Source organism: Urocitellus parryii, chromosome Y (assembly GCF_045843805.1).
Source record: "Urocitellus parryii isolate mUroPar1 chromosome Y, mUroPar1.hap1, whole genome shotgun sequence".
In the NCBI taxonomy this organism is placed as follows: domain Eukaryota; kingdom Metazoa; phylum Chordata; class Mammalia; order Rodentia; family Sciuridae; genus Urocitellus; species Urocitellus parryii.
In genome coordinates this window covers 34,661,918-34,686,748 of record NC_135548.1, presented here as the reverse complement: position 1 = coordinate 34,686,748, position 24,831 = coordinate 34,661,918, and the positions used below count along the sequence as shown (strand labels likewise).

The following is a 24,831-nucleotide window of genomic DNA, read 5'->3' as shown; positions in this document are numbered from 1 at the left end:
AAACCAAAAAACAAACGATAAAAATAACAAACTCTCTTTCACAAAGAGTTTAGTTGTGGATGGACACAATATCTTATTTTTATGTGGTGCTGAGGATCAAACTCGGTGCCCCATACATAATAGGCCAACACTTTTCCACTGAGCTAAAACCCCAACCCAGAACTGTTGTTTAAGGTTCTGATCCTTGGCAACCAATGCTGGCAATGATGCTTTATAGGCACTTACTTTGGAGGGGGTCACCATCCACTTTTGTTTTACTCATTCTTATTTCACACTGCTACAAGAATTTAGGAAGCAAACTAAATAATGGCAGCAAATTCAACTCTGGTGCTCTGTAACTCTCCATGTGCATCCACCAGACTGTCAATCACTGTGTAGTTTATTTCAGAGACCATTTACTGAATGCCTACTATGGACCTGGCATTATACTTAATACTGGAAATGAAAGATTTCTAGCAGCTTAAAGGCTTTGAGATAGAGAAAAAAACTGATTCAGATCATTTCAAAATCAGATGACAAAACTACAATGAGAAAGGGTATGATGGGGTCATAGGACTCTAAGGTCCATCTAGAGGTTTAGGAAAACTTTCAGGAAATGACAACTGAGCTGAATCTTGAAGAATGTGTCAGATAAGGGCATCCCAGTCAGACAAATACTATGAGTAAAGGGACACGCAGCACCAATTTCTAGGGCAAAAATTCATAGACAGCAGGCATCAGAAACCTTGCTAAGGAGCTTGGACTCTGTGTTATAAGCAATAGCAACTGAGGATTTTTTTTAAATGAGGAAATGATATAGTCAATGTTTCTCTTCTGATCAATCACTCTGGCAGTAATGTGGAAGACAACAGTTTAGAGATCAATTAGGAGGCTGGTACAATGAATTCAGTAGGCAAGAAGGGTTCAGGGCACCAGTTATGAGGAGATAGATTATCTACTTTAGAAGAAGTAAACTAACAAGTGAGGAAAAGGAGGGAATCAAGGATGGCTTCCAGGTTTCTGGTTTTGATGGAACCATTAACCAATGGGTTAATAATTAATCAAATCTATAAGGTCCCTTTTACCATGCAAGGAAACATCACAAGCTCCAAATGTTAGTACATAGACATCTTTAGGGAGAGGGGTCATTATGCTACCTATTACACCTCTCAGTTCCATGAAGTTGAGAAGTTCTCTCAGAGGTCTTAGAAAACAGGAAGAAGGTTAAAAAACAAAAAAACAGGACTTAAAAAAAATCACAGAATTAACAGGCAGCTACTCAAATTCAGAGATGAGAAACAAATGAGATATGTCAAAATTATTTTGCCTCCTATCTTTTAGGCAAAGGGTAAAGATTAAAAACAGAGAATCTCCACTATTTCTGTTTAATGAAAAAACATTCATTTGGAGGTGATTTTTAAATTTTAAAAAAAGTTATCCTGAAGAACTGAAATAATACATATTCAATTTGGTTAAAGAGAAACAGGCCCAGAAGCACCACCAGAAACATATTTGTTCAATTTGAGGAGGGTCTTTCCTAACAGTTACTGTTGTTAAAAATGGAATGACCCTCCTCTGTCATCTTAAGGGCATTCTTGGCTCCTGTAAGATGATTTTTTTTTCCTCTACAAAGAGGGAGTTAGTAAGGCTCCCCCTCATCAGAAGGTCAGGCCTATGAATTCTAAAAGAGAATAAACTTTTTGTTTCATTTGTTGTGTGGCCCTCTTCTTCAATTTATCCCTAGCATTTTGTGAATCAAGAATTCACAATACTAGTTCATTAGGATGACCTGGGAATCAGTCTTGATTTCTCCTTTCCATCAATGCTCAGATTCAATCCATCAACAAGTTTGTATCAAAATACTTGTTAAATGCCTTCATTTCTCTCCTTCCCAGCCTCCAGGGTCCAAGTAACTAGTACCTCTGCCCTGGAATGACTGATCTCCAGGGCTTCTATAATTTCCTACCACCCCACTCTAGCTCACCCTTCTACAGCTATATATACAAGCATGCACACACAGAATAACATGTCTGTTATTCTCTTCACAGACAAGAGAATTCCTGTTTAAAGGCAAAGTCAATTATGGGACCATCCATCATTATATGGCCTTTTACCTTTATCTCCAACTTCACTGCATACCAATCTTATCACTTGATAACTATGCTACTATCACACAGGCCACCTTCTTCGTGTCAGTCCTTCCCACTTACTGGATTCTTAAGCTGAAATGTCCTTTCCTCGACTCTGTATGTGCCTCACATCTTAGCCCAGGGATCATCTCTTAAGACAGGCCTTCACTGAGCATCCTACAACTAACTCCCTTTTACATCAGTTTCTTTTATTTATATCCAATTTCTCCCCACCCACTCCCACCCCATTAAAATATAAGCAACATTATAGCATAGGGAATTTGTGCAGTTTGTTCACCCCCTCTCAGTGCCTTAAACATAACATGTGTCCAATTTGCTAAATAAAGAGACAAATTAATGACTGATTCCATTTGCAGAATAATCCTGCAACTTCAGATACATCGATGGCAAAGTACAAGCACATTCAAAAATCACAAATAACTGATTTTTGGAATAAGCATTTTAAGGACTATTCACACCACACAGTGGCTCACGCACTTTACAATGAACAAGTCCTGCTCTCCTATAACACACTTACATGAGGGCAGAGCCTGTGCCAATGTTCATCACTAAATATTCAAGGGAAAACTTGCTACTCCATCAAGACATATGGTTACTTTATCTTTGATTACCTGGTTGGTTATACTGATCTTCATAAGCATCCAACCAATAAAACTGGAACACTTGTTCTTCATCTGTCCCTTTTACCAATGGGAGTTGACTGGAATCCACTTGAATTTCTCGTGCTGAGAAACTATCATCTTCCTGATCAATGCCCCAACAAGAGTCATCTGGGAGAAAACTTCCCCTGCAGAAATCAAATTTCCCAACCTTTTCAAAATCTAACAGAGTAGGGCTGGTGCTACTGCTCAGTGGCAGAGCACTTGCCTAACGTGTGAGGCACTGGGTTCAATCCTTAACACTGCATAAAGACCTAAACAAATAAAGGCATGCTGTCCATCTATAACTATGAAAAATTTTTTTTTTTTTTTTAAATCTTGGCTGGGACTGTAGCTCAGTGGTAGAGCACTTGCCTAGCACATGTGAGGCACTGGGTTCAATCCTCAGCACCACATAAAAATAAATAAATAAAATAAAGGTATTGTGTCCATCTACAATGAAAAAAAAAATTTTTTTTAAATCTAACAGAGGGGCTGGGGATGTGGCTTAAGCGGTAGCGTGCTCGCCTGGCATGCGTGCGGCCTGGGTTCGATCCTCAGCACCACATACAAAGATGTTATGTCCACCAAAAACTAAAAAATAAATATTAAAAAAATTCAAAAAAAATCTAACAGATTGATTAGAGTGCTATCTGCCAGGAAAAAAAATACCAGAAAATGCTCTTACAAGCAAGATGTGGTCTCTTTCCTAGGATCCGCCTTATGTTTCATCCTCTCTGCTGGCTCACTCTCTTGGTCCCAAGTCTTGGCAGCCACAGGCTTCATATCCACCTCCTCAGCTTCCATGGGCTCATCAAAGTCACCATCTTCAAACTCCATTTCCCCTGACTCATACTCATCATCCGGACACTCTGGCTGCACCAGCTCTCCTATAGACATCAGCATATATTCCTGTCACATGCTAGTACCTGGGGCACAATGGTTTACCCAACACTGAAACATCAGCACATCCCTTTTCCTACACTTGTATTTCTCTTTAGTCTCCAAATTGGATGTTTTTAACTTTTAGTGCTACAAATCCAAATCTTTCACACTTAGACTTGCCATCACAATACCTCCACTTCTTCTACTGCTGTAAAAACAACTGCTCAACACCCTTGCACTTCTGCCTGACATCAGACTTACCAGCAAATTCAGCTCATTTAAGAGGAGCAGGAGTTAATGAAAGCTCCTTCCTGGCGACAGGGGAAGCAGTTTTTCCTGAAGGAATTGCCTGTAAACATTTTTAAATGTTTAGTCACTTAGACTTGCATACTAAAAATATGTAACTGTCCTACCCTGACCAAAGATAATGACAGTTCCCATTTATAAAAAGATTTTATGTATTATTAATGTAATAGCTTCAATTATTTTACTGTTACCTAGATTTACAGAAAAAAATACTTGTTTCCAGGAGGAAAATTATTGCATTTAGCACAGTTGTGATACCTATAATAAACACATATTAGTTACTACAAAATTTACTATGAAAAAAGCAGGCACATGCTATTTTTGAAATACACAAAACTATATATTGAATGGCAGTCCTAATTTAAAAAAAAAATCAAAAATAAATTCAAAGGCATTTCCTTCACATAGAAAAGCAAAAATACATAAATTTAAAACAATATCATAAATCCAGACAGGGTATCTCTATACACTTTACCTTGGGGGTGTATACAGCAAAAGGATTCAGAGAAGCTCCAGTAGATCTTTTCTTCTTAGGTATTATTACAGGTGGAAGAGTTATTTGAGGTTTCTAAAAGGAAGGGTAAGACAGATATTCACTGCCATGCTTGGTTTACCACATAACAGATAAAGTGCATTTCGCTCACTGAAACCCAATAAGCATTTTTCCTTCCCTGCCCCCCCCCCGAAGGATCTATGTTCATACACTGTGGTTACTATAGCAACAATACTACAGAAATCACTAGAAAACCTGAATAGATACTGAATCCACCCCTCACCAATTCTTTTCTTTTTAAAATTTAACGCAGTCTTTCACTTATCCTTCCAGAATATTACATTTAAAAACAATCAAGATACATATGACTGCATAGTGTTGATGCTAGATTATTTTGATCTATGGCCATTTAGAAAGAAATACACTTCTAAATAAGCACTTAGAATTTATGAGAAATGCCCAAATTTCAAATTCACAATGTAGGTGAGCCTATTTGAGTTCTATCAGGAATAGGACACTAACTCTTTCTTCACTCCCACTCAGAATTAAAGACTGACAGGCTTCAATCTATTTAGGGAACATATGTTATAGAAACTGAACACAAGCAGTGAGCATTCACAGAACTGATTCCTGGGTGTATTCTTACTACTTCCAACATACACCCACACAGCCCCATCTACATAATCGCATAGCTGTAACAGCTAGAAACTACTCACCTAAAATGGTGAGAAGAAACTAACTGGAAGATTTTATTTTTCTTTTTATTTTTGTGGGATATTTCTTTTGGTGGTACTGTCCTTGCATTTTTTAAATTCTAGCAAAAGTCTATTCCATACAACTTCTGAATTATTTCTAGAACCAATGTTCCCTGCACATTTTATAACTCCCAAAGAATCACTTACCTCAGTGTTCAGATCTTGTAGAATGTCACCTAGCAGTTCATCCTTAGGCAAATCTACAGCTTTCTAGAGATTATAAAGGAAGGCAAAATGAGAAAGCCCTGCACATTAAATTTTCACCCAGACCACACACATGACTATGAAAGGAAGAACCTAACCAATCAGTCCTTACATCTTCATTTCATTCACTCTAAGTGCTCAAATCTATTCAGATTTTAACTACCACCTGTGTATACGTAAATTCTAAATTTATAGCTCCCATCCTCTATTTTAATTCTCATTACATGATATTCCTTCTAGTCACTGAAATTAAACACACTTTCAATTCAGTTTTCCTGTTCAATCTTTCTTTTCTATGTCCCAAATTCTAATCATTGAGGTGCTTAAATCATTTGAAAACTAAAGTCAACTTAGTGAGTGAAGCTAGGAAAATGTTATTTAAATATGTATTAAGTTTCTAATATCTGTATAATCATATTCTAAATTCATTTCACAAAGGAAAAGACAAAATATACAGAAACCATGAAACTCACATCTGTGGTTTTCTTTCCAGCACTGGCAATGAACATTGACTTGATATTGTTCGGTTTTGTCACTGCAAGTTTCTTTACATTCTTCTTGTCTCTGTTGCGTGCTTTAGCATCCTTTCCTATTGGAACATATATTATTTAGAAACACAAAAGGTCCCAGTTCAAATTGGAAAACAAAAAGCCTAGTAGTCACTTGTTCTCCATATATGGGAATTTGGGAAGAAAATATTAAAACTTCAAAATACAAATATATAAGATTTTACACAAGGTACATAAAGAAGAAACTTTAAAATAAGCTAAATTCAAAAACTCAGGCTAAACGTTATTACAAAAACTGATAAAACACAAGTTAAATATCAGGATGAGTTAAGTGTGACTATTTAATTGCTAATGTTAGTGTTAATAAAAAGTCTTTTTTTTTAAGTGAGACAGGAGGGCTGGGGTTGTAGCTCAATGGTAGAGCACTTGCCTGGCACGTGTGAGGCACTGGGTTCAATTCTCAGCATCACATAAAAATAAATAAAAGTATTGTGTAAAAAAAAAAAGTGATATAGGAAAGATAAAGCCAAGCTGGAATCAAGATATTATCCTAGTAACCTTCATGAGATCATATCTTTGATTTTATATGTAATTTGACAGAACAACTTAACTGTAAAGAAATGGAATTACCAGTTATGATACTGTAGCATCCTGAATTCCATTTTTATGAGAACAGCAACTAGACACATGCAACTATGTCACATTAACACTAAACAGCACAGAGGCATTTGCTCATTAAAAGAAAACTTTTGCCATTTAATCTCTTCTGACCATGTGTAAATCAACTTTCCTAATACTGTTGATTTTAATCTCACTTTCTGATTCATCCCCAAATAGTCTCAATCTCAAAAAAACTAAATGAATAATTAAAATAGTGTGGTAGTGGCATATACATAGAGAGACCAGATGAGTAAAAAATACAATCTAGAAAAAAGACCCCATCACATATGGAAATTTAGCATATAATAAAGGTGACAACTTACATCACTTGGGGAAAAATAGATTTATAAATAAATAGTGTCGGCTAGCCATTTGTAAGATCCATATAAACATCAAAAGGAAATTTTAAAAATAAAACTATGCAAGTACTTTAGAAAAGCAAATTCCTTTGTAACCTGGGTATAGTAAAAATCTAATACTAATTCAAAATCCACTTTCAAGGAAAAAACAGATTGATAAATTCAATTACACCAGAAAAGGAATTTAAAGAAAAACCTGGAGAAAATATTTACAATATGTATCACAGATAAAGTATCCATTACCCTGACAAACATTTCCCTGATATAAAGACTTAAAACAACCAATTGAAACTCAAAAGGAATGTGAGCAATAAATACAAAGTTTTATGAGAAGATCCACAACTTTATGTATAAAAGAAATGCAAATGAACACCACACTGAGATGCCATTTCTCGCATATCAGACTCACAAAAATTCAGCTTAACAACATACTATCAGCAGGGCTTTGGGGAAATACACACTCATACACTGTTCATAGGAGGGTACAAAAGAAAAACTCCTAGAAGAACTTGAGAACTTGGCAATATCTTGTCAACGCCTAATAAAAATTTTGTGAGCATTTACTCTCTGAGCCAACAATTCCACTTCTAGGAATTTTCCAAGGAAAACATAATATGCACAAGAGTTACTGGATGTGTGGCACTATTTGTAATAATAAATTATTGAAAATAAATGTCTACCCGAAATAATTATTATTTTTTTTTTTATTTTTTTTTTTATTTTTTTTTTTTATTGGTCGTTCATAACATTACATAGTTCTTAATACATCATATTACACGGTTTGATTCAAGTGGATTATGAACTCCCCCTTTTACCCCGTATACAAATTGCTGTATCACATCAGTTACCCTTCCATTGATTGACATATTGCCTTTCTAGTGTCTGATGTATTCTGCTGTCTGTCCTATTCTCTACTATCCCCCCTCCCCTCCCCTTCCCTCCCCTCCCCCCCTCCCCTTTTCTCTCTCTACCCCTTTTACTGTAAATCATTTCTTCCATTTGTATTATCTTGTCTTACCCCTCCATTCCTCTTATATGACATTTTGTATAACCCTGAGGATCGCCTTCCATTTCCATGCACTTTCCCTTCTCACTCCCTTTCCCTCCCACCTCTCATCCCTGTTTAATGTAAATATTCTTCTCAAGCTCTTCGTCCCTACCCTGTCCTTGTTAACTCCCCTTATATCAAAGGAGTCATTTGGTATTTGTTTTTTAAAGATTGACTAGCTTCACTTAGCATAATCTGCTCTAATGCCATCCATTTCCCTCCAAATTCTATGATTTTGTCATTTTTTAATGCAGAATAATACTCCATTGTATATAAATGCCACATTTTTTTTATCCATTCATCTATTGAAGGACATCTAGGCTGGTTCCACAGTCTTGCTATTGTGAATTGAGCTGCTATGAACATCGATGTAGCAGTGTCCCTGTAGCATGCTCTTGTTAGGGCTTTAGGGAATAGACCGAGAAGGGGAATAGCTGGGTCAAATGGTGGTTCCATTCCCAGCTTTCCGAGAAATCTCCATACTGCTTTCCAAATTGGCTGCACCAATTTGCAGTCCCACCAGCAATGAACAAGAGTGCCCTTTTCCCCGCATCCTCTCCAGCACTTATTGTTGTTTGACTTCCTAATGGCTGCCAGACTTACTGGAGTGAGATGGTATCTTAGGGTAGTTTTGATTTGCATTTCTCTGACTGCTAGCGATGGTGAGCATTTTTTCATGTACTTGTTGATTAATTGTATGTCCTCCTCTGAGAAGTGTCTGTTCAGGTCCTTGGCCCATTTATTGATTGGGTTATTTGTTATCTTATTGTCTAATTTTTTGAGTTCTTTGTATATTCTGGTTATTAGGGCTCTATCTGAAGTGTGTGGAGTAAAGATTTGTTCCCAGGATGTAGGCTCCCTGTTTATCTCTCTTATTGTTTCTTTTGCTGAGAAAAAACTTTTTAGTTTGAGTAAGTCCCATTTGTTGATTCTATTTGTTAACTCTAGCGCTATGGGTGTCCTATTGAGGAATTTGGAGCCCGATCCCACAGCGTGTAGATCATAACCAACTTTTTCTTCTATCAGATGCCGTGTCTCTGATTTAATATCAAGCTCCTTGATCCATTTTGAGTTAACTTTTGTGCACGGCGAGAGATAGGGATTCAGATTCATTTTGGTGCAAATGGATTTCCAGTTTTCCCAGCACCATTTGTTGAAGATGCTATCCTTCCTCCATTGCATGCTTTTAGCCCCTTTATCAAATATAAGATAGTTGTAGTTTTGTGGATTGGTTACTGTGTCCTCTATTCTGTACCATTGGTCCACCCGCCTGTTTTGGTACCAGTACCATGCTGTTTTTGTTACTATTGCTCTGTAGTATAGTTTGAAGTCTGGTATCGCTATACCGCCTGATTCACACTTCCTGCTTAGTATTGTTTATGCTATTCTGGGTCTTTTATTATTCCATATGAATTTCATGATTCTTTTATCTATTTCTACAAGATATGCTGTTGGGATTTTGATTGGCATTGCATTGAACTTATAGAGAACTTTTGGTAATATCGCCATTTTGATGATGTTAGTTCTGCCTATCCATGAGCAGGGTATATTTTTCCATCTTCTAAGGTCTTCTTCTATGTCTTTCTTTAGGGTTCTGTAATTTTCATTGTATAAATCTTTCACCTCTTTTGTTAGGTTGATTCCCAAGTATTTTATTTTTTGGGGGGATATTGTGAATGGAGTAGTTGTCCTCATTTCCGTTTCAGAGGATTTGTCGCTGATATACAGGAATGCCTTTGATTTATGCGTGTTGATCTTATATCCTGCTACTTTGCTGAATTCATTTATTAGCTCTAATAGCTTCTTTGTAGACCCTTTTGGGTCTGCTAGGTATAGAATCATATCATCTGCAAATAGTGATAATTTAAGTTCTTCTTTTCCTATTTTTATGCCTTTAATTTCTTTTGTCTGTCTAATTGCTCTAGCCAGTGTTTCGAGGACTATGTTGAACAGAAGTGGTGAGAGAGGGCATCCCTGTCTTGTACCAGATCTTAGAGGGAATGCCTTCAATTTTTCTCCATTCAGAATGATGCTGGCCTGTGGCTTATCATAGATTGCTTTTACAATGTTGAGGTATGATCCAGTTATCCCTAATTTTTCTAGCGTTTTGAACATAAAGGGATGCTGTACTTTGTCGAATGCTTTTTCTGCATCTATTGAGATGATCATATGGTTCTTATTTTTAAGTCTGTTGATGTGGTGAATAACATTTATTGATTTCCGTATATTAAACCAGCCTTGCATCCCAGGGATGAATCCTACTTGATCATGATGTATAATTTTTTTGATATGTATTTGAATCCGATTCGCCAGAATTTTATTGAGGATTTTTGCGTCAAGGTTCATTAGAGATATTGGTCTGTAGTTTTCCTTCTTTGACGTGTCTTTGTCTGGTTTCGGAATCAGGGTGATGTTGGCCTCGTAGAATGAATTTGGAAGTTCTCCCTCTTTTTCTATTTCCTGAAATAGCTTGAAAGTATTGGTGTTAGTTCCTCTTTAAAGGTTTTGTAAAACTCTGCTGTATACCCATCCGGTCCTGGGCTTTTCTTAGTTGGTAGTCTTTTGATGGTTTCTTCTATTTCCTCTATTGTTATTGGTCTGTTTAGGTTGTCTATATCCTCCTGGCTCAATCTGGGCAGATCATAGGACTCAAGGAATTTATCTATGCCTTCAGTATCTTCTATTTTATTGGAGTATAAGGATTCAAAGTAATTTCTGATTATCTTCTGTATTTCTGAAGTGTCTGTTGTGATATTGCCTTTTTCATCCCGTATGCTAGTAATTTGGGTTCTCTCTCTTCTTCTCTTCGTTAGCATGGCTAAGGGTCTGTCAATTTTATTTATTTTTTCAAAGAACCAGCTTTTAGTTTTGTCAATTTTTTCAATTGTTTCTTTTGTTTCAATTTCATTAATTTCAGCTCTGATTTTAATTATTTCTTGCCTTCTACTTCTTTTGCTGTTGTTTTGCTCTTCTTTTTCTAGGATTTTGAGATGAAGTATGAGATCATTTATTTGTTGGTTTTTTCTTTTTTTGAGGAATGAACTCCAAGCAATGAATTTTCCTCTTAGAACTGCTTTCAATGTGTCCCATAGATTCCGATATGTTGTGTCTGTGTTTTCATTTAACTCTAGGAATTTTTTAATTTCCTCCTTGATGTCTTCTAAAACCCATTGATCACTCAGCAACCTATTGTTCATTCTCCAGGTGATGCTTGATTTTTCCTTTCTTCTTTTATCATTGATTTTCAGTTTCATTCCATTATGATCAGATAAGATGCATGGTATTATCTCTACCCCTTTGTATTGTCTAAGAGTTGCCCTGTGACATAGTATATGGTCTATTTTTGAGAAGGTTCCATGTGCTGCTGAGAAAAAAGTGTAGCTACTTGATGTTGGGTGGTATAGTCTATATATGTCAATTAAGTCTAGGTTGTTAATTGTGTTATTGAGTTCTATAGTTTCCTTATTTAACTTTTGTTTGGAAGATCTGTCCAGTGGTGAGAGAGGTGTGTTGAAGTCTCCCATGATTATTGTATGTTGGTCTATTAGACTCTTGAACTTGAGAAGAGTTTGCTTGATGAACACAGCTGCACCATTATTTGGGGCATATATATTTATGATTGTTATGTCTTGTTGGTGTATGGTTCCCTTGAGCAGTATGAAGTGTCCTTCTATATCCCTTTTGATTAGCTTTGGCTTGAAATCTATTTTATTAGATATGAGTATGGACACTCCTGCTTGTTTCCGCGGTCCATATGAGTGATATGATTTTTCCCAACCTTTCACCTTCAGTCTATGTATATCTTTTCCTATCAAATGCGTCTCCTGTAGACAGCATATTGTTGGGTCTTGTTTTTTGATCCATTCTACTAGCCTCTGTCTCTTAATTGGTGAGTTTAAGCCATTAACATTTAGGGTTATTATTGAGATATGGTTTGTTCTTCTATCCATATTTGTTTATTGATGTTACTAAACCTGATTTGTTATCCTCTTTGACTACTTTCCCCCCTTTACTGTCCTACCTCCCATTGTTGGTTTTCAAAGTTATTTTCCATTTCCTCTTCCTGTAATGTTTTGCCAAGGATTTTTTGAAGAGATGGTTTTCTAGCTGCGAATTCTTTTAACTTTTGTTTATCGTGGAAGGTTTTAATTTCATCTTCTAATCTGAAGCTTAATTTCGCCGGATACACGATTCTTGGTTGGAACCCATTTTCTTTCAGTGTTTGAAATATGTTATTCCAGGATCTTCTAGCTTTCAGAGTCTGTGTTGAGAGATCAGCTGTTATCCTGATTGGTTTACCCCTAAATGTAATCTGCTTTCTTTCTCTTGCAGCTTTTAAAATTCTCTCCTTATTCTGTATGTTGGACATTTTCATTATAATGTGTCTAGGTGTGGATCTCTTAAGATTTTGCACATTCGGCGTCCTGTAGGCTTCTAGGATTTGGGATTCTGTCTCATTCTTCAAGTCTGGGAAGTTTTCTCGTATTATTTCACTGAAAAGACTTTTTATTCCTTTGGTTTGGAGCTCTGTGCCTTCCTGTATCCCAATGACTCTTAAATTTGGTCTTTTGATATTATCCCATAGTTCTTGGATGTTCTGCTCATGGTTTCTTAGCAGACTTGCTGAGCTGTCTATGTTCTTTTCCAGTTGAAATACTTTGTCTTCATTGTCTGATGTTCTCTCTTCTAAGTGATCTACTCTGCTGGTAGTATTCTCAATTGAGTTTTTAAGTTGGTTTATAGCTTCCTGCATTTCTAGAATTTCTATTTGTTTGTTTTTTATTACCTCTATCTCCCTGTGAAATTGATCTTTTACTTCCTGGATTTGTTTGTTAATGTGATCTTTCATTGTCTGATTTTGCTGTCTCATGTCTTCCTTGAGACTCCAGATCATCTGAAGCATATAAATCCTGATGTCTTTATCTGACATTCCATCTGTTGCAGCTATTACCTCTTCTAAAGTTGAGTTGACCTGCATTGCTTGTGGTCCTTTCTTTCCTTGTCTTTTCATACTGCTGACGTTTCTTTCTGCTTGGTGCCACTGTTGTGTTTTTGAAATTTACCCCCTATTTATTTATGTTGCTCTTGTATAGTTGGGAAGTCTCCCTTGCAGGGCGGGTATTGGCTGTGCTCCTCCTCTAATTATGGTGGTCTGTCTACCCCGCTGATCGGTCGCAGGTCTGCCCCCGCTGCGGGCACGGGTGGTGGCTTTGCTCTGCCCCCACTCCAATTGTGGTAACTTAACTACCACGCCCTGGGATCGTTGGTCCTGATCTGGATGTGGGTGGCGGCTCAGCTGGGCCCCCCGCTCCAATTGGTGTGACGAGTCTACCGCGCTGGCAGACCTCTAGGCCGGTGGGTCGCAGTTCTGCACAGCCCCCACTCCCAATGGGGTACCTAACTACCTCTCCAACGGGTCGCTGAGCCCCCTCCGGACCCGGGCGGCGACCCTGCTCCACCCCCACTCCAACCAGTGTGACGCGACTGCCTTGGTGTTACGTGTCCACCCCGCTGGCAAGCTACCTGGCCTGTCTTGCCAGTTGGCGGCAGGTCTGCCTGCCCTGCTTGCTGGGATGGCAGCTCCGCACAGCCCCTACTCCAAATGAGGTTACTTGGCTGCTGCGCCGCGGAATCGCTGGTCCTATTCTATGCGTGGGCGGCTGCTCTCTTCAGCCCCAGCTGCGTTTGGGGTGTCATGGCACCACGCCGGCGGGTCACTTGGACTGCTCTGGGCGCAGGAGGAAGATCCACTCTGTCCCTACAACACCCCGCCGGACCTTGATTGAGAAGCAGTCACCGCCGGTTCCCTAGCCTTGGGCCAAAGCAGCTTAGGTAGCCGGAACCCCGCCTCTCCGATCTGATACACTCTCCGCTGGGAGCTGGCTCCAGGGAGCGACCCCACGGGTTTCCCAGCCCCAGGCCAAAACTGTTCCGGGAGTCAGAACCCAGTCGCCCCAAGCTCAGCGCACGCTCCACTTAGAGCTGGCCTCCGCCGGCAGTCTCCGCAGTTTCCTCAGACCTGGGCCAGGTTAGCCCCGGGAACCAGAATCCAGCTGCTCAGTGCCCGGCGCACGCCTTGCCAGGCACGAGCCTCTAGGAGTATTCTCCACAAGAACCCCCGCCCCGAGCCTGAGCAGAAAATCTGTCTGCTAGAAGCAGGCAAATACCAGCCTGTTATCACCTGTTCGTAGTTGAATGGGCTGAGATCAGTAGAACACGGGGATGATTACATCATCTCTCCGAAATGGCGGCTGCTGTTCTCCACTGTGGTCCGACCGGTGTCTGGAGCCAAACTGGGCCTCTTCTCTCCTCTGTTTCAAAGCCGGAACTCAGCGCTAAGGGCTCCGATGTACCACAGGCGGGAGCCCCCCCGGATCCGTATCGCTGTTCCCCGCTCCGGCACCCTGCCGCTCCCCGGCGCGCGCCACAGACTCCAGCCGCGGGGCGATCGCCTGTCAGGCTATGCGACCCTCCGTGCGGGGAAATGGAGCTCTCAGAGCCGAACTTCGCACGATGGAAATCTGTCCACTAGATTCTGGAGCACCTCAATTTCACTTGACCTTCCCAAAGATATCCTTCAGCCGTTTTGCATCGTCTTTCTCCCACTTAGTGACGCGGCGCCCTGGGGTGATGCAGTCCCTTCGCCGCCATGTTAGATCTCCCCGAAATAATTATTTTAATAAATGATAGCATATCAATATAATGGAGTACTATGCAGCCATAAAGACATAAATAAGAAAAATCTGTTAAGTACTAATATGAAGTGATTTTCAGAATATCTTAAATGAAAAAAGCAAACTACAAAACTATCTATAGATGATATCTTTTGTCTAAGAAAGAAAATAGAAATACGTACACACAATTCCATTCCTAGGTATATATCCAAAAGAAATGAAAACAGGTATTCAAACAAAAGCTTCAACATACATGTTCATAGCAGCATTAAAAAAGGTAGATAACTCAGTGCCCATCAACTGATGAATGGGTAAACAAAATGGGCAACACATATCCAGATAATATTATTCAGCCACAAAAAAGAATAAAGCACTAATACATGCTATAGCATGGAAGGAACTTTAAAACATTATGCTAAGTGAAAGATGCCAGACAAAAAAGGTTACATATTGTATGATCCCAGTTATATAAAACATCCACAACAGGCAAAACCATAGAAACAGAAAGCAGATTAATGGTTGCCAGGTGCTGAGGAAAGGAAGACTAGAGAGTGACTGCTTAATGAGTATGGGGTTTCCATCTGGGGCAATGAAAATATTCTGAAATTAGATAATGGTGATGGCTGCAAACACTGCAAATGTACTAAATGTCATGGTAAATTCTGTGATATGTATTCTACCATAATAAAAACAGGCATTTTTCACATGGCAAGGCTATGAAAAGGTTTACAGGACATTTGTAAAATATGTGAGACCAGAGAATTGCATTAAGGAACTTGTATCTTTATTGAGACCAACTGGAGCAGTTTGAAGACAGAATATACTTAATGGTTAAAATGTTTAGTATGCAAGGGGGCTGGGGATATGGGGATATAGGTCAGTTGGTATAGTGCTTGCCTTGCATGCACAAGGCCCTGGGTTCAATCCCCAGCAACTGCCCCCACACACACAGTTTAGTATGCAGAAATCCACAATTAGTGTTTGTTTTATTGTACTTTTCCAGTTATTTTTCTTCATTTGCACTTGACCAATATTTTTCTCTATTTGAAAACAGCATGCCAGGGACTGGATTCACACCATAAGGAGCTGAGTTTATACTCAAAACTACAATTTCTTGTAAATTTTTAAAATGGATTTCAGAATTCTGTTTGCCTTCATAATATCTTGTGACCTTACGTGGGCTCTTAGTGAGGTTCACTGAAACAATGGGGATTTGTGGGTGAATGGCAGTGGCAAAGCATGAAATAAAAATTTCTAAGACTAGCTGTCTTCCAGAATATCAACTCATTCTTTTTACTAATGTATTGCCAAAACAGATAACAATATGAAAAGAAACAGTGGTGGCTCATTTATTCAACAAATACTGCATACTTCTTTCATGTCTGCTGCTGTGATCAGCCCTGGAGTGAGTGGGACATGGGTCCTTTCTTTGAGAAGCTCCTTAACCAGTCCAACATCCTAATTTGCAGCTGACCAAAACTAAAATCTACATAGGTGTTCGGGACTATGTCAAGTTGATATAATTAACAATATAGCCATAACACAGGTCTCCTTGATTCTGGGACATAATACAGTAAATGGGTTCATTCTATCTTCCAGGATGCATATAAACTACAAATACACAATTCGCAACAATTCTACAAAAGGGTCCCAGTGTATAGTGTTTCTACACTACAGTTTGGCAGAAATTAGTCCATTCATACTCTAATGGATGGATGAATGAATAAATAACATCCCCTCTGAGGGAAAACCAAACATATGTTTTTTTTTAATAACTGTGAATAAAGGAAAGATAAACAAGAAATTAATTAAAATGGTTATTTATAGAGATGGGTAGAAATAAGTCAGAAGGCATAGGAATAAGAGCAAGACTTTTCTGCATATATCTCTTGATATCATTTTGATTTTGACATTATATAGTTATTTTATAATATTGTAAAAAGTTAAAGACTTTTAAAAATTTGAATACAAAAACAAATGAACCTATAAACTCTCACAATAAATCTTTAGAGGGATATATGCCAAGAACAAGTAAAATTGCAAAGAAATCATAAACTTTACTTAGAAAGGTTGTTAATAGAGGGCTGGGGTTGTGGCTCAGAGGTAGAGTGATTGCCTAGCATGCATAAGGCACTGGGTTCGATCCTCAAAATAAAATATATTGTGTCCATCTATAACTAAAAAAAATGTACCTTAAAATAAACAGAAAGGTTGTTGGTTTAGTAATTCTAAATCAACTGTGTATATTTCAGAAAACAAGGATTTTCATTGAAAGTGTAAAAATATGAATTGAGAAGATGAATTCAGTAGTATTGGACTGGGATAAAATTTATCAGTATGAATTCAAAACATACATAATTTCCTAGTTCTGTTCACCAAAAGGGCCTAGAAGCTAGAAACCATCATACCCCAAGAGCAATAAACACATCCTTCTCCCAGATCTGAATAATACTCCCCATGAAAGGAACCAGATAGTGGCTAGAAACAGTTGATTCCAAGTCTGGTACAGGAGGAGTACAAGGTAAACTTTGAACATCTTCTCAGCCCTGATAGCTAGGAAATGCTCAGACTGATTGGATCACATCAAAAGGATGCAGGCACCAACTAAAAGGGGTTTCACTCCTACCAGCTAAATCTGGGATAATTTGAACACCGAAAGGAGAAATGGTAGCACTGAATTATAACAGTAAATTTTCTAGAAACCCATGAGTTTGAATTGATAATTTTAAAAAGGAACGAAGCTGAGTGCAGTGGCATGCACCTGTAGACCCAGCCACTAAGGAGGCTTAAGCACGAAGATCACCTGACCCTAGAAGTTCAAGGCCAGCCTGCGCAACGTAGCAAGACTCTATCTCAAAAATAATAGAAAAAAATTTAAAAGGAGAGAATCATCAACAGATGCTGAAAGCACTGGGTGAAAATTCATGGAAAAATGGGATATACACATGGTCTCAAATTATCACCACTTATTTGCATTAATCATAAAGGGGGAAAGGTAGCTTTAGAAGGAATCTGACATATCATCTTAACCAGGAGATCAAATTTATTATCAACACTAAGGGAATGGTATGCTCTTTACAGAGGGCATGAATTCAGGGCCTTGTGTATGCGAAGCAAGCCCAGGGTCAATTTCCAATACTGCAAAAAAAAAAAAAAAAAAAAGCTGCAAAAGACCTTACTCAGCAAACTGGACACATATTACTATAGACAATGATAAATGATAATGTTACTGTGGTTAAGCAGATGAGAGCCTTTATTCTTAGAAAGGGACTTCTGAAGTTCAAAAATTACACCAACAATTAGTCTGTGTCAGTGGTTGGAAAAGGGAGAGGAAACAAATGTTGCAAAACATTAATGTGCAAATGAGAGTCCACTCCCTCTGTAAGAGCATGATAGCAGAGACGTAAGGCTTTGTGGCCAAATAGGATTCTGTAACATGATTATGTATTCTTTATATTTATCGTTTTTTCAAAAAACACACTTTGGGAGCTGGGGATATAGTTCAGTTAGTAGAGTGTTTGCCTCCCATGCACAAGGCCCTGGGTTCAATCTCCAGCACCAAACACACACACGCACTTTGGAAACATAAAAACCTTTCCTTAGCTCAATGGCTGTATAAAAACCGATATGATTTGATGATATGGGGGGGGCTGTTAATGGAGAATGTTCTAAAATAACCTATGGTGATAGTTGCACAATTCTGTGATGAATTTTATACTTTAAATGAGTGAATTACACAGCATGTGAGTTATATCTCAATGAAGTGTTTTTTTTCCCCCAAAAAATTAAGCCATAGTTTGCTGACCCCTTATCTATCACTTGGTGGTAGAAGACCAATTAACAAACTAAACCAAAAAAAAAAAAAAAAAAAAAACCAAGGAGTATTTCCCATTCTCATTTTACAGAACTAAATCTGGCTTGTTTACCTGAAAAAAAATGCCAAGATTGTACAGTTAAGAAAATTTAACACATTCATTCATATCATTTTAAATTTCAATTAAACAAAGCAAGCTGATTACACTAGTTCTAAACTTTATTATTGTACTGTACAATTACTGAAGAGCTAAAATTCTGAGTTCATCATTTCAGTAGGAATTAAAACACATCACTTACTATGGCAGTCCTCAATATCAACAACTCTAAATTGACCATAGGACTAAAAATTTCATGCTTTCTGGTACTGTTTTTGTTTCTTACATTTAATTTTCTACACAACTGTGATTCTCTCACTGTCAGAACATATACTCTATCTAAAAATAATTGTGTAGGTTCTTCTCCCTCAAAAGGAGACTGTTTCAGAATACCAAGTCATCTTAAAAGTTTAGACAATTCTTCAAATCTCAAAATGACATTCTCTTGTAGGTACCTTTCTCACTGGTATCAAGAGCATTATCTTCAAGATCATCATCAAAAATCTCTCGGCCGTCTTCCACATAACCAATACCATCTGCAGGAACAAAATTTAATATTGGGATCAAGTTTTCACAAGTCACCAACAATATTTTAGCCTTGGCAAAAAGAATACTTTTGTACCCACTCAGATGTTCTCCTAGTCTGTTCCATTTATAAGTGCAGCAGAATCCTATTCAAACAGGTCTCAGACAATGCAGGTTATCCACACAGCAGATGTGGCATCAAAACCAAATATATACTATACCTAGCTAGGTGAAACAGGGAAATGATCTGGTCCCACAGGATCAAAAACTTAGCTACAAAAGCTTGCTTCACAGGTATTTTACTCTACCAGAAGAATTTTTTAAAAACCCTAGTCTACATGGGAAAATTAGAACATAGCTGAGCTCTATTACAGAAATAGAAACATAATCACAGACACAGTCTATATCTCCTTCCTGTGGTCAGCAATCACATAAGCAGGAAGCTTTATACAAGGGATAGAAGAACAGTAGAAAAGAACCAGCTTTTACAGTACTTTCCATTGCTCATATTACCTCTCATACCTAAAACTTCATGTGCTCCTTGCAGCAATCAGGGAGATAGTTTTCTTATCTCCATTTATAGAATAAAAACTTGTGGCTCAATGGCATTAAGTAACTTGGCCACAGTCACACAGTTGCAAAGGAGAAAAGAGAACCTCAACCTCTGTCCCTTAATTCAGATGCTGTGTTTTGGCCCCACAGAAACAATTCACTCCCATTCACCCTCCTCCCAATTCACCCTTTCCCACTTTGGTGTTGGGGGTTGAATGCAGGGTCTCATGCATCTTCACAATTCCCACAGAGTCGTTTCCTGGATGATTTTTACTATATCTTGAGGTATGTGCCTTGATTCTCCAAAATGTTGCCAAATCAACTTCTTATTGTTCTGCTTCCTCATCCTCAAATAACTAAAAATGATCCAAACCAAAGGTATGATTCTAACAATGCCTTCCCTCCACCCAGGCAAAGTAGAAACTCCACATGAAAACCTACAAAAAGCAACTAACACAGTGCCTGGCAGGTAATTTCCTCCTACATACCATCATCCACAATCCAGTCATCATCCTTCCGTGCCTGAACCAGCTTCGAATACTGATCTTCATCAACTTCTTCATAAACACTTGTGAAGTCCTCGATCTGCCATTATACAAGTTTGAGAAAAAGCTTCAAATGGAGTGAAAGTGTTAAACAATTCTTATGAAAAAAAAAATTGTCAAATTGAAACTGGAATGGCAGCCTGATGGAGAAGCTGCAACCAAATCATGAGTTCTGACATTCAATATCACTACAGGGTTTTCCTTAAATAGACATCAATTAACTTAGTATTCCTTTTAGGTGGGTGTTAACATAAGATATTAAATGATTCCATTAGCATAATATACTTGTCACACCATCAATTACTCATCTACTTCATAAAAAAAAAAAACTGAATTATAGCCAATTCTTCCATTAGCTGCTTTGGGGATTATTCACTTGTAATTTCTAGACTGGTTGCTCCTATACTTAGCAAACCTGTAAGGCATACCACCTCTTTCTCCACTACTGATGGATGTTCTACAAATAGACAACAATTTTAATGCCTGTTTGACTAAATAAAATGCAAAAGGAAAATCTCCCTCATCCAGCCCCCTACAAAAATTTGGCAAAACAAGCATATTCTTCTATAAGCCAACAAGAAAAGGCTTTTGAGTGTTCGCTCTTTGCTTCACCACTGATCCTCCACCACTCTCAGGTTTTGAAACTGCACAGGGATTTATATGCTGAGCTGTTTGAAAGGCAATTCCAGAGAAAGTAGCCACACTAGCTGCCTGTCAAAGGGTCATAGTACCATGAGCTACTGGTACAACTAAAGCAGAATACCTCTGCACAAAATAACAGAAGTGCACCATTGCTGCCACTGCCCATGGTAATGGGCCACATACACCCCAAATGAGAATCTGGTGAGCTGGTTAGGAAGATTTCATAGATATCTCATGAAAAATATCCACCTTCTCTCAAGAGTTCTGCATTTTTCAAATAGGATATCAGGGGAGATGACTAACTCTACCTGAAGAGCTAAGACTCTAGGAAAAACCTGGGACACAGAGATTTGAGAGCTTGATGAACAGAGCTGACTGATTTCTGCCACACCTATAAAGCATATAATGATTACAGGACTAGGCTTTGTTTCACCTCTTTTTTAACTTACTCTCTAGGGATCACTGGCAAGTACTGATTTGGCCTTTTACCATTTGATAAAAAACGACCTACTCTACCAAACTTATTAACAAGCCAAATGTAAACTAGTCCAATTAATATTATCATATTAACCAATTTTCTTTTTCGGGAGGGGAGGCTGGCATAATTATTATTGTTGGTTGAAGGCATACTGTTGTTTTTTATTTAAATAATTGATTTATATGCTATTTTGGGGGGGTACCGGGGATTGAACTCAGGGGCACTTGACCACTGAGCCATATCCCCAACCCTTTTTTATATTTTATTTAGAGACAGGGTCTCACTGGATTGATTTGCACCTTGCCATTGTTGAGGCTGGCTTTGAACTCGTGATCCTACTGCCTCAGCCTCCCAAGCCACTGGGATTATAGGCATGTGCCATCACGTCCAACTGATTTATATACTATTTTTGAGGGGATGGTACTGGGGATTGAACCCAGGGGCACTTTACCACTGAGCTACATCCCCAAACCCTTTTACTTTTTATATTGAGATAGAGTCTTGCTAAGTTTCTGAGGTTGGCCTTGAATTTGTGATCCTCCTACCTCAGCCTCCTGAGTCATTGAGACCATAGGCAGGTGCCACTGTGCCCAGTTGATTTATATAATATTAAGAAGATCCTAGAAAACTTTCTCTTTTTGATACTGAGGATTGAATTCACGGGTGCTTTACCATTGAGCTAAATCCCCAGTCCTTTTTGTTCTTCTTTGTAGTTGTAGATGGACAGCATGACTTTATTTTATTTTTGTATGCAGTGCTAAGGATCAAATCTAGTGCCTCACACATGCTAGGCAAGTGCTCTGGCACTGAGCCCCAGCCCCAGCCTTTTTATTTTTTGAGATAGTGTCTCACTAAGTTGCTTAGGCTGGCCTCAACCTTGTGATCCTCCTGCCTCAACCTCCCAAATTGCTGGGATTATAGGCATGCACCACTGCACCTGGCTAAGAAAACTATTTTTAAAAATCATTTTGGGGGCTGGGGTGTGGCTCAGAGGTATAGCACTCTCCTGGCATGTGTGGAGCACTGGGTTTGATCCTCAGCACCACATAAAAATAAAATAAAGATATTGTGTCCACCTACAACTAAAAAATAAATATTTAAAAAAATCATTTTGAATAAAAAGTTCTTTTGACTCTTTATTTTTTCAATATTTTTTAGTTGCAGTGGACACAATACATTTGTTTTATTTATTATTTATTTATTTTATATGTGGTGCTAAGGGTCAAACCCAGGGCCCCACACGCACTAAGCAAGCGCTCTACCACTGAGCCACAATCCCAGGCCCTGACTCTTTATATATATAAAAGCACTCTACCACTGAGCAACATTCCAAGTGCAGCCGACTCTATCTTTAAAAACAGTATTGCTACTGTTCAGCATGAATTCTTAGAGCCATACAATTAATATCACAGTGTTTAAAGAGAAATCAGCCAAATTGTGCCAACATCAGAAATGCCCCACAAGACCTACATTAAAAATGCTTTACTTTTGCTTCACTCTAATTCTTTTAGCAACGTTTTATTATCTGATTGCCTCCCTTAACTTGAACAAATGGTGCCAGCCATATGGCAAAAATCCTCTTCTATTTGCTTAATTGCCCAGTACAGTAAATGCCATAGTGAAATGTGCATATTCCAAAACCAGACTGCCTGGGTCTAAATAAAGGATCTGCCATGTGATCTCACTGAATTTCTGTGCCCTCACCTCAAACTGTTGTTAGTCATAGTATCTAATTTATATATGGTTACTAGATGGATTAAATGAATAAACATATTAGTAAAATCACTTATAATAGTGTCAGCTGAAAAATAAAGTTAGGTATTATTATTTTCTAGCATTAATCACTTTCTAGCCTTGGCAGTTAAGATACTCAGAAAGAGTGCTGAAGGTAAAGCTAAACAATGATATATAGATGGTAATCATTTTACTTTTCGCCTACAGGGCAAAAATAATGAGCAGAGGAAAACCACCAAAAGTGTATTACATTCAATCTTACAAGCAGGACATTGCAGAAGTAAGGTCCAAGTCTCCATTCCCTTGCAAATTAAAACAATAATGTCCAAGGAGAAGGTACTTAACTTGGCTGCAAAAGACTTTAAAGTTAAAGCACCGCTCAGTTCCCCCAGCGAAGCCAAGGGACCTAGCAGAGACACAGCACACCAAATAAGGAAAGTATAGATATAGCTACTTTAATTTTGGAATTTTAAACTCATCTGTAAAGTGCCTTACAGGAACTTTTAAGGAATGAGTACTCTCCATAATCTATAAATCTACCTCATAATTACTATTAAATTAAATTAGTATTTAGAAATACACGAATATTTCTAAATCCATGTGATTTCTTCTTTGGTGCTCAAATATGTGTAAAATCACTTTGTAAACCCTAAAACAACTTTATAAAAGTCAAAGGGTGTTTTGTAGTTTTGCTTTGTTACTAATGACTTGTATTCAGTCCTCAACTGAAGCTATTCTGGGAAAGTATTATTTCAAGCAGGTTACAGTTTAGGTATACGGTATGCCCCAAAAGCTCATGTGTGAGACAATGCAAGAATGTTCAGAGGTGAAATGATTAGGTTATAAAAGCCTTAACCTGATCGGTGGATCGATTGACTGGGCATTAACTATAGGCAGATAAGGTGTGGCTATAGGAGGTAGGTCACTGGGGTGTGCCTTTGGGGTTTATATTTTGTCCTTGGTGAGCAGAAATCAATCAATCAATCTCTCTCTCTCTCTCTCTCTCTCTCTCTCTCTCTCTCTCCCTCCTTCCTCCCATTGCCATATTCTGAGCTGCTTTTTCTCTGCCATGCCTTTATGCCACGATGTTCTGCCTCTCTCCATAGCCCAAGAGCTATGGAATTGGCCAACTATGAATTCAATCTCTGAAACAGTGAGCCAAAGCAAACTTTTCCTCCACTATGTTGTTCCTGTCAGGTCTTTTGGTCACTGGGACAAAAAGATGACTAATACAGTTACAGAGGTGACACACACTACCAGCAGGCTATAAATTAGATAAAGTACAGGAAGAAAAATGGTTACTTACTTCTTATTTATACTTCTCACCGGCTTTAGCCTTTTTCAGTCTTTCTAGAGCTTCTTGGCAACCTTTCTTTGACTTTTTTTCTCGACGAGCCTGAGAAGTTACAAAACTTCCTGAATCTGACACAGGTGATAAAAACAGAAAGGTATAGGAGATGTTACAAAATCACAGCCAGGCATGGTGGTGCATGCCTGTAATCCCAGTGACTAGAGAGGCTGATACAGAAGAAATGCAAGCTCAAGGCCAGCCTCAGCAACTTAGTAAGGCTCTAAGCAACTTCATGAGACTCTGTCTCAAAATAAAAAGGGCTTGGGGATGTAGCTCAGTGGTAAAGTGCCCCTGAGTTCAATCCCCAGTACCCCCCCAAAAAAAATGAAGAACACTTCTAGTCAACAATAATATGCAATTTTATTATATGTAATATTAAATTAAATATTATAATGTAAAACAATTCACAAAGCTCATGGCCAAATATGCAGAT

At 38.3% G+C, this 24,831-nt stretch overlaps 1 protein-coding gene across 1 annotated transcript in view; it reads right to left on the bottom strand.

Annotated features, from left to right (window-relative positions):
* LOC144251023 (DNA polymerase alpha catalytic subunit-like) overlaps window positions 1-24,831 on the bottom strand; it is a 67,375-nt gene that overhangs the window by 29,875 nt on the left and 12,669 nt on the right. The window contains 9 exon segments of the mRNA XM_077794152.1: window positions 2,741-2,916; window positions 3,456-3,657; window positions 3,914-4,001; window positions 4,434-4,526; window positions 5,354-5,416; window positions 5,884-5,999; window positions 19,027-19,107; window positions 20,137-20,233; window positions 24,354-24,478. Of these exon segments, the coding sequence (XP_077650278.1) occupies window positions 2,741-2,916; window positions 3,456-3,657; window positions 3,914-4,001; window positions 4,434-4,526; window positions 5,354-5,416; window positions 5,884-5,999; window positions 19,027-19,107; window positions 20,137-20,233; window positions 24,354-24,478 (1,041 nt within the window).